Source organism: Pundamilia nyererei, unplaced genomic scaffold (genome assembly GCF_000239375.1).
Source record: "Pundamilia nyererei isolate P.nyererei 1_Seehausen unplaced genomic scaffold, PunNye1.0 scaffold00006, whole genome shotgun sequence".
NCBI classification, from domain to species: domain Eukaryota; kingdom Metazoa; phylum Chordata; class Actinopteri; order Cichliformes; family Cichlidae; genus Pundamilia; species Pundamilia nyererei.
This window is the reverse complement of record NW_005187407.1, coordinates 98,208-108,870: the sequence shown is the minus strand read 5'-3', so window position 1 is coordinate 108,870 and position 10,663 is coordinate 98,208. Positions and strand designations below refer to the sequence as shown.

Genomic DNA, 10,663 nt, shown 5'->3' with positions numbered 1-10,663 from the left:
AAGAAAGAAAGAAAGAAAGAAAGAAAGAAAGAAAGAAAGAAAGAAAGAAAGAAAGAAAGAAAGAAAGAGAGCATGCTCAATTTCAACCAAGTCAGATTTAACGGGTCTTCTGGTGTCTTTCATGTAAAAAAAATAAATGACAAACAGACTGCTAATTCAAAAATGAGACAACAAGAAAGCCTAGCAGAGAAGAACGTACAACTGTAGTAGAGGAGATGGTGGAGTCTCCAAGGGTTATGATGGGAGGCGGACAAGCAAGAGACAGAGAGGTAAAACTCAGGCAAAGCTGGCCCAGACACTCACTGAGAAATCAATACTACATCACCCTTTCCACCCAGCCCTCTCATCTATATCTCTCTCTCCCTCTCTTCACCACTGTCTCACTCCCTCCCTCTCAGTTAGGGGTCATCCATAATTAATTCATTAATGTGTTATTCCGTTTTTTTGCCCCTCTGTATTGTTTCTTTTGCTTTCAACAACAACAGACCTGCAAATAACAGACTATCCCCGATGTTATGTTGCCGAGTTATGCTGAAGCACTTAGCTGCCGCAGTGTTGGTAAAAGAAGAGAAATAGTTGGAACAAACTGGTTTTCAAACAAAGTCTATTTAAGAAGATCCCCGGTTGCCTTCTTAGTTTATAATGACGGGGCAGAGATATCTGCATCGATCAGTTCAACATTTACTAAGCAATTATTTAAGTGGAAAATTTTGGATTTCATATAACTAGATTAAAATGATTTATGCAAAAAACAAACAAACTCACCAGCTGTGAAGCTCTGTGGTGCCACCTCTTGGTGGGGTAGTGGTAGAATATCAACAGCCACAGGAAGGGATCACCATCTTCAGTCCCAGATGTGACCAGCAGCTGGACAGCCACCTGTACCCAGTGGGCACACTGAACCAGCAGGAACCAGGCCTCAAACACGTTGTGGTGCCCCCTGCAGGACATTAGGAGAAGCAGCATTTAACAGCAGAAGTAGAACCCTTCATGAACAGTGGGTATTCATTGGGATGTGATTTGTTACCGAAAAGACACTGTACCACATGAGAGAACATATATTATATGAACACATACCTCACAGGGTACAATTTCTTTTTAAAAAAATGAATAATTCAATAGCAAACACCATCAGTTATATTAAACCAACAGTTTGTAGGATTTAGGGGGAATTGTAGCTTAGAAGAAGTATAGGATTCACGATTATGTTTAAATTAGTGTATAATCACCTGTAAGTAGAAGGTTTTTTTTGTTTTGTAAGCTAAAAAAAAAAAATACTCTTCCATCAAGTAGGCCATGTTGTGCCAGCAATACGTCTACAGGAGCCCAAAGTGGACAGAGCACCAACTGGATATATATATATATAGAGAGAGCTTTCCTGTGTGGCTTAGCTTCAGTCTTGGAAAGGGAGGAGCGACGGAAGAGTATTTAGTTGCTTGCAATCTGCAACCAAACTGCAAGATGCCAATAAATCCTACATGCTGGTCATTTATGCTTAAAAATTCATGACTGATTATGTCAACTATGTCAACGTCTGTGGTCATGAAATCCTTCGAACGACTGGTGTTAGCCCACCTGAAAGACATTACAGGCCACCAGCTGGACCCTCTGCAGTTTGCCTACTGGGCAAACAGGTCGGTGGATGATGCAGTGAACATGGGGCTGCATTACATCCTGCAACACCTTGACCACCCGGGAACTTATGCCAGGGTCCTGTTTGTGGACTTTAGTTCGGCTTTTAACACCATTGTGCCTGAACTTCTTTCCTCCAAACTCTCCCAGCTCAGCGTGTCACCAGCTACCTGTCAGTGGATCACCAGCTTCCTGACAGACAGAAAGCAGCAAGTGAGGCTGGGGGAGATCACCTCTGAAACCCGGTCCCTCAGTATTGGTGCCCCTCAAGGATGTGTCCTCTCACCACTACTGTTCTCCCTCTACACTAACAACTGCACCTCCAAGAACTCAGCTGTCAAACTCCTAAAGTTTGCAGATGACACCACTGTCATTGGCCTCATTCAAGATGGTGATGAGTCTGCATACCGGCAGGAAGTTGAGCGGCTGGTACTCTGGTGCAGTCAGCACAATCTTAAGACTGTAGAGATGACAGTGGACTTCAGGAGACATCCCTCAACTCTGCTCCCCCTCACCATATCAGACAGCCCTGTGTCAACTGTGAAGACCTTCAAGTTCCTGGGTACAACCAACTCCCAGGACCTGAAGTGGGAGACCAACATCAACTCCATCCTCAAAAAGACCCAGCAGAGGATGTACTTCCTGAGACAACTGGGGAAGTACAGTCTTCCACAGGAGCTGCTGATCCAGTTAAGGTAATTTGGGTGGTCTGGTTCAGTTTGTTAATAGCTTGGCACTTAATCTACAACTTAGTCTCAGTTTTTCCGAGGTATTTGTGTGAATATGTACAACTTTCCCCTCTACAAAGCCTTCCCCAAAGTCCTGGTGGAAAATACAACTGCTGACTGTCAGCCTAACAATTTATACCCAGGCTGCTTTCCAAGCATTGAAAAAAAAAGTGGCCATAAAGAAGAGAAGATGGTTTGTTTGTTGTTGTTGTTTTAAATACATACTGTCAAACTGAGATGGCAACTGAGCAAAATTATACTAAAACAATCTGGTGTTCAGTGTAGAGGAGAAAAAAAAACTCTGATAGCAGGCTGTCAACTGACTCATTAGGACTTTATGAATGAACCACAACTGAGTCCCTGCCATGGAAATTAGGACACCCCCATTGACAGGATCAATGGAAGATCAAAGCGACTTAAATGCAGATGATGCAGATCTAAGTCATTGTCTGATCTATTGATGAGCATCATAAACAACACCTCAAACTGCTACATTTGTACAAAACTAGAAAACCTTCATTCAGCCATCACGATTCGTGATGGGCTCTGCGTAATTAGCAACAAGGTCTGATGTCCTTTGATGTCCAAACCAATCAGCTGATGGTTATGATCTTGAAACGTATCAATATTCTCTGTATTTTCTCATCATTCGTAGACAAGTTCATATTGTAGGCAAGCTGCTTCTCGTTAGATTAATGTTTTATAAAAAATGAGAACCGTAAATCTAAAAGTAAAAAGAGAAAGAAGAAATATTGGCAAAGAAATTGAGATTTGGGCAGACAAAGTGGTACAACAGAGCGAACAGAGCTTCACAGCTGCAACAGCAAGAATGACTTCAAGTCAGAAGAGCGATAAGGATCTCGTTCTCAGATTTCCCTAATACCATCATTAGAGCTCTCTTCCTCATCTTCCCTCTCTCCACTTGGCTTCCAAATAGGAACAGCAGCAGCCCTCTGCAGGGCCTTGGCAGCTGCAACTTTGCTTGGAGCAACACAACACACTACTTTCCCACCGCTGGCTCCGAACAATGTTTTGGGAATTTTGCACTCAACTCCAGAATGAGGCGACAGTGGGGATAATGGGCCCTGTTAAAAAACGCAGCTGAAGGGCATCAAGTCATCCGTCTCCATCTCCACGACATCACCTAGTTGATGTTCTTTTAATCAGAAACCCCTATTCTCTTTTTTCATGAATCCCAGACTAAATAGTCTACTTTTCTCTGTTTCGTTATATCTTTTTTCTACTCTATCCACTTCTTCTCCACTCATTTTCCCACTCACTTGTATTCTCCACAGTTCTCTCTTTCCTAAGCTAATAGCCTCTAATGAATGCTTGGAGAAGCTACGCACTCCTCCAGGACCTCTGTACTGTGAGGCAAGGGAAAAATATCTGACTAACCACCCCCTCAACAAGAGCTAATGGAAATAAGAACACCGCACAGGCATTCAGTAGGGTGGTGGAAGCAGGCACACATTAACACATTCTCTCCGCGAGCCATTCTCACTCTAACCTGGTGCTTCTGCCGTCTCCCTCCTCTTCCTCCTCTTCCTCCTCTGTCAGTCTCTGTAATGAGCTGCTCAGCCAGTTCAGGTGATTTCTCCAAGCCCCCTGAGGCATCTCTGCAAGAACAGATTCAGATTTAATGACATAATGATGGCTTGTTGCACAAATAATCGCTTCTTACAATCCACTGATCCAAAGCTAACTATTAAGTCAATCTTGAACTAACCATTCAAGAATAATGAAAAATACGTTTATTATTATTATTAGAAAAGTTATATTACTGAAATATGTGTGTGGTAAATGTAGCACTACAATAACCCAAGAATCAAAATGTGACTCCAACATTTAATTCCCCATAACACCGCAAACTGCTGCAACCAGCAATTATATTAATTATTGATTCATCTGCCAGCTATTTTCTACATTAGCGGGAAAATGATTTGGTCTATTGAAAGTCAAAATACAGCAAAAATGGCACAGCAGTTTCACTGAATCCAAAAAGAGATCTTCATAGATAAATTTATTCCCTTAGTTTGAAATAGACGGATAAGAGGACCAAAACCAATAAATATTTGTATACCTTTGACAGCCTCGTTTTAGATTTGTTAAATCTTTAAATCTTCTTATCATATTACCAGAAAAAAAGCATGTTCACATATATTAAAATAGATAATATAATTATATTTAGCTAAGATAATAGTTAAGCTTTTTATTAGTAAAATACATAAACAATCCTCCAAATATCTTGCACATTTACACTCACTGGACACTCTGTTAGGTACACCTTGCTAGTGTTGAGCTGAGAACTGCCTTCATTCTCTGTGTTACAGATACAGCAAGGTGCTGCAAACATCGCTCAGAAATTTTGGTCCATATTGACATGATCGCATCACACAATAGCTGCAGATTTTTCGCTTCAAATCACAGATGGTTCTCTCCCTTTCTACCACATCCCACAGGTGTCACGGTTCGGATGTGTGGTAGACAGGGAGTGGACCCAGATGCAAGACTCCAGAGACCAAAAGTAATCTCACAAAGGGAGCTTTATTGCTGAGCTCTTTACAGAAACACAAAGAATCACAGGCCTGAGGTAAGGAAAGGAGCAGGAAGGTAACTAATAAATCTAAAGTCATCAATAACTAAAGTAGAGACACAGATAATACAAGAGGTATCCAACACAAGGATCAGAAAACAAAACTACTGAAATTACAAAAGTAAAAACTCGAGCTCACGACTCATGGAAACTGACAAAAGGTGCTCTACTCAATTGAGATTTGGTGACTGTGGAAGAGTACAGTGCACTCACAGTCATGTTTAAAAACAAAACAAAACAACCGTTCACATTACCCTACATTACCCTGTTGGAAGCAGTCATCAGAAGATATCAAGACTCATTAGAGCAGGCAACATTTTTACAGACTTCTGTTATCTAATTTTGGTGAGCCTGTGTGAACTGTACCCTCAGTTTCCTTTTCTTAGCTGGCAGGAATAGGACCCAGTGTGGTCCTCTGTTGCTGTAGCTCATCTGCTTAAAGGTTTGATGTTTTGTGTGTTCACAGATACTTTGGTTGTAAGGAGTGGTTATTTCAGTTACTGTTACTTTCCTATCTGCTCAAAGCAGTCTGGCAATTATCCTCTGACTCCTGGCATCAACAGGCGTTTTCACCCAGAGAGTTGCTGCTCACTTGGTATTTTCTCTTTTTTGGACCAATCTCTGTAAACTCCGGAGATGGTTGTGTGGGAAAATCTCATTGGAACATTTTCTGAAATCCATATGACATCCAGAGTCCCTTAAATCAGCGGTCCCCAACCCCCGGACCGGTACCGGTCCGTGAGTCGTTTGGTACCGGGCCACGAGAGTTGAGGCTCGGGTGTGAAATTGATGGTTTTCAGGGTTTTTAATCGTTTTTTATTGTTATTTTTATCCTTATCAATAAATCTTCTTTTTTTTGGTACCGGTACTGGTTTTATTTTGTTGTATTTATCTGTGACACCTTAAAGGCCGGTCCATGAAAATATTGTCAGACATAAACCGGTCCATGGTGCAAAAAAGGTTGGGGACCGCTGCCCTAAATCACTTTTCTTCCCCATTCCGACGCTTGTTTTGAACTTCAACCGGTTGTTTTGACCATTTCTAACTGCATACCAATACCAAACAGCTGAACAGGTGTACCTGAAAAGTGGCCAATGAGTGTAATTTCAAAGCAGAAATGGCCCAACTGTGATTACTTTCTTGTGCTTTTCAGGATTCATTTTAACTGCTGTTAAAATAGTTTTTTCACATTGCATTGTAAAAAATAGATTTCCCACCGCAAACCAAATTTTTTCACAGAAACGCAGTCCAAATGACACCTGAGGTTGACAAACAAACTTGAATAAATATTTCAAATACTTGTCAGCGTGATCCAAGTTTTTTCCCAAGGCTGTGTTTTAACAATGCAATGCTAAAATGTAATTCGTGGCTTTTTCAGAGAGGGCACAAATCATAATAAATCCTCAAATCTTCTACTTTTCTCAGTACCATTTCTATTCAGTCCCTGGTGAAAAATTGCCCTTCCCCACACACACACACACACACACACACACACACACACACACACGCACATAGTAATAATTAACTCTGAGTTCTGGCTGGGCTCCAGCGTGTCCCTAAATGGCTCCATTCATGTAAATCATTCCTGCCTACAGGCCAGTCTGGGCACACACTGATAAGCTTACTGCTCCGTTTTGCTCCTGCACTCACCTACTGTGCATCTCTTTAATTGTAAAGATTCCCAAACACAAAAACTGTTAGCACAGTGATACACATCCAGCATAGATAATACTGATCCTTTTTGATAAGACAAATAAAAATGCTTTGTGTGTTTATGTATGATGACCCATATTTTCATTTGTTCATTTTTATAAAAAACAATAAGGAAAACAGCTATCCCAATAACACAGGCACTGACACCTAAGCCTCCGTTTCTTTTCAAATCACCATTTTTCATGTCTGACATAAAAGGCTTCATAGTTATAAACTAACTACTATTGATTAGCAAGAACAAGACGCACAAAAGACCGTTCATTCTGCTGCAGGAAAACTGTTTACACAGTGATAAAGCGTAACTAATCACAGTCTTCTTCACAGTGATGGGTTTTGTGCATAGTGTCAGAGTGAAACATCCAAAAGCAGACGATGACGCACACAACATGTGTGTCTGCACACTGACCTGATGGCATCGTCAAGAGGGGAACCAGCAGACTTGAAGGCGACTGTGGGAAGAAGGCTTTCACAGATATGCTTGTCTGAAACAACACAAAGCACATTTTTACCTCAGCTTCATCAATGTAAATCACAGTTTCCTTCAACTCATGCATCAGTGTGCTCTGAAAGCCTGAAAAATGGCATTTTGAATGGGAGGCTGTGTAACAGTGATACAGTTGGTGCTAATGTGTAATGTAGCGTGTAATAGGTAGCGTTTTGTGCAGGGTGACTACAGCCATTAAAATCGAGGCCACTGTAAATGCACTATAGCACTGCCATCTAGTGGTTAATAGAGGTGAAAAGAAAGGAAACGCTTTACTCACAAAGCTGCATAGCAGATAATACATCATCCCTACATAGTAACACATCTGTTTTCTGGAATGGCTGACATGTAAGTGCCAGATTATTCCTTACAGTCCCACAAACTGTTTGGATGAATGCTCCCCAAACAGTGACAGAGAACATGTGTCAGCTGAGGGCTGAGAGTTTTAGCAAAAGTTGGAAAGTACACAGTGACACAGAAGTGTAAGAGCTCACAGTGGTTTCCACATTTATCTGTACAGAGTTATTACCTGCAAACCGATGATGTGAATTCATTGTCTATGATGCAGGGGTGTGAAATGTGCTGTGTTAGGTGTGAGCAGCAGGTTCCCAGCTGGAGTTCAAGTGATAATAAAGTGGAGGATTCATCAAGTAAGTGATTTTTCCTGCAGCTCTAGAGGTAATTGCTTGTCGACTGCTGTGTTTGTGTATAGCCCTCAGGTTTAAAAGTACCCTTTCTTTAGTTTCCACGCTAGATAAGAATCACTGGAGAAAATCTGCTCGACACCTACAATCCTGTGAAAGAGAAAGTTTTCACAGGACTCCATACGGCCTGCTGAAAAACTGTGATTCAGTAGCTTGTAGAATCACTTTTAGCAGCAATAAGCTGAAGTGATCATTTTCTGTATGACTTTAACAGGCTCTCACATTGTCATGGAGAAATTGAGTTCTTTTTATGACAATGCTTTAACTGAGTGAAGTTTGTGGCAAATAATTTATGCAAAACTCTCTTAAGGTCCTGTCACAGTTTGACTGGACTTTGACTCTCTTCTTTTCCCTTCCATTGCAGATTTTCCGCTGTGACTGAGATCCCTGTCCTGTTGCAAGCCCATATCATCACCTCTCCATCACCGTACTTGGTATGAGGTTTTGTGCTGATCTGCTGTGTTTTGTTTTTTTTGTGCATTATGGCCAAATATCTCGATGTTGGTCTCAAATGTCCAAAGGACATTGTTGCAGTGTTGCAAGTGTTGTGGTTTGTTCAGATGCAACTTTGCGAATCCAAGCCTTTGTCAAAATGTTTTCAGAAACTAGAGATGGATAGACTGAAATAATCTATTAGTCAAATGACTGTTTGCAGTGCTGCAAGAAACAAACATGTATGCATTTATTGTAGCTGACCTGAGGCTTCAGCAGTGCCAGTTCCCTCAGGAAACACTTGGTAAAGGTTTGGACCAGAGTCTTAACAGACTCATTTCCTTCAGCTTGCTTAAGGATGGACCTGCAAAGTACACGTTCAGTAACAGCATATCACTGTAATATTCAGTAAGCACCAGAAATATATACTGACTTTCTACACAAACATAACATATTTCAGCCAGAACTCACCTAAAGATGTCATTTACAACCAAGAATATTGAGCAGTGCTGAGCACAAGCTTTAGGCTGAAACACAGAAACACACAAAAATTTAAATACTTCACAAATGCTAAAAAATAAAAAAATAAAAAAATAAAAAAAACCCTACCAATCCAATCCATACAGAAATTACTGACAATAAATACCTGCTCCCATTAAACCACTTTGAATGTCCAGAATACTGACCAGAAGGTGTCACTGTTGAATCACCCAGAAACATTCTGCTTTTAAGCCTCAGTTATCCTTGTTCTCACTCTCTCCTCATTAAACACTCAGTTTACCACTCTGTCAGCCCTTCCTTCACGTACACACAAACACCCCCACACACAATTACTTTCTCATCTCCTCCTTAAATGCACTCATCATGTGTTTTGGATTTAACACATTCTTAAACGCCCCAGCACAAAAATTTAACAGCTGCACTGTTCATATTTTCTAGTCCCTAATTATCCTCCAACCCAACACCCATCTTATATAAGGACAAGCACTTCACTATGGGGGAGAAATGGCTTTATTCCTGCAAAATAATGTGCTAGTGGAATGATACAGAAGGGATGCAGATAGGAGTAAGCCTTTTAACTTATTTAATTTACACATAGCCAATTTAGAGCTACCACTTGTGTCAGTATTTTAAAAAAAATGTAGCTCACCGTTCACTGTTTGAATTAAAACACTAATAGGTTAGAACTTGATTATATAAATAGGGCGCTAAATTGCATTTCCACCAGTTTAGGCAGACTTTTAACCACACAAAGCGCCAAATTATGAGACCAATTACATTCACAGAAATAAACAGCACCGCCAAGTGTTTATGTGGTGTAATTACAACATCTTGTAACAAAGTGATTTTATTCTTAGTTTTATAACATGTGTGTTTCTTTTCTCTCCTCTCAGTTCAGAAGACACCATTAACCAGCCTGTTTGCACGGGTATGGAATTCCATAGAGTTTATGTATAACAGTGTACATCTGCATATTATGTGGGTTGCATGCCAACATGCATGCATGCATGTGAACTGTCATGGTTTCCGCCTTAGTAAAAACAGATGGGACTTTTTTAGCGTCTTCCTCCATACCTTACCACTAACACTTCAAGGAGGGTCAATTACAGCACACAACAAACATTCTGTTTTTGGCAGTCAGACCCAGGAAGTGAGTGTTTATTGTTATTGGGCCTGCGCTTCTCACTGGATCACATGGGGGTGGGACAAGCCGAAATGAGGAATGTAAGAGTAATTCCATGGTTCCCATTTTTGAATGTAGTCTAAACAAGTGAGCAAAAGAGTTGAGGAGAGACGCAATCCAGTGTGCTTTTATGTCTCACGTTATTTGTATCCCGACAGAATATTACACATTGTATACTCAACATGCACGAAACACGAATCTGAATGTATATATTTGTGTGTAAGGTGATGAAAATCAGAGATCGTACAGCTCTACCAAAAGTGGAGGCACACCTGGAAAAGTACAACCCCTTTAGCAAACAGACATTAACATATACATGAATAATCTGTCCAGGGGTTCCCAAACATACAAACATGCCATTGTAAATCCGGAGCAGAGAAATAAACAGGCAAAAATTACATCCCTTATATACAAAGTTAGTTCAACTGTTTATAAAACTTTCCATCAAAGCAGTCCCTGCAAACTAAAGAGGAAGAAGCAGGAATCTAACCCAGAAGTTAGCAGACACGCACATTTTTGTGCATGCAGTGTCAGTGCATGCAAACAAGCATGTCCCTATCTAAAACTGAGAACGTGTGCTTTGCTACCTTGTTATATACACAGCTCAAGTAGACCATCACTCTGTGAAAACAAGAGTGACACAACTGACAAACTTTATCCAAGTTAACTGGAGCAAGATGACAGGTCAAA

At 40.7% G+C, this 10,663-nt stretch overlaps 1 protein-coding gene across 1 annotated transcript in view; it reads right to left on the bottom strand.

The window, feature by feature from the left end:
• fancc (FA complementation group C) overlaps positions 1–10,663 on the bottom strand; it is a 33,495-nt gene that overhangs the window by 3,884 nt on the left and 18,948 nt on the right. The window contains exons 11-15 of the mRNA XM_005722377.1: positions 8,761–8,816; positions 8,554–8,653; positions 7,076–7,151; positions 3,871–3,979; positions 766–940 (exon numbers count right to left, since the gene is read on the bottom strand). Of these exons, the coding sequence (XP_005722434.1) occupies positions 766–940; positions 3,871–3,979; positions 7,076–7,151; positions 8,554–8,653; positions 8,761–8,816 (516 nt within the window). The remainder of the gene's footprint in view (positions 1–765; positions 941–3,870; positions 3,980–7,075; positions 7,152–8,553; positions 8,654–8,760; positions 8,817–10,663) is intronic.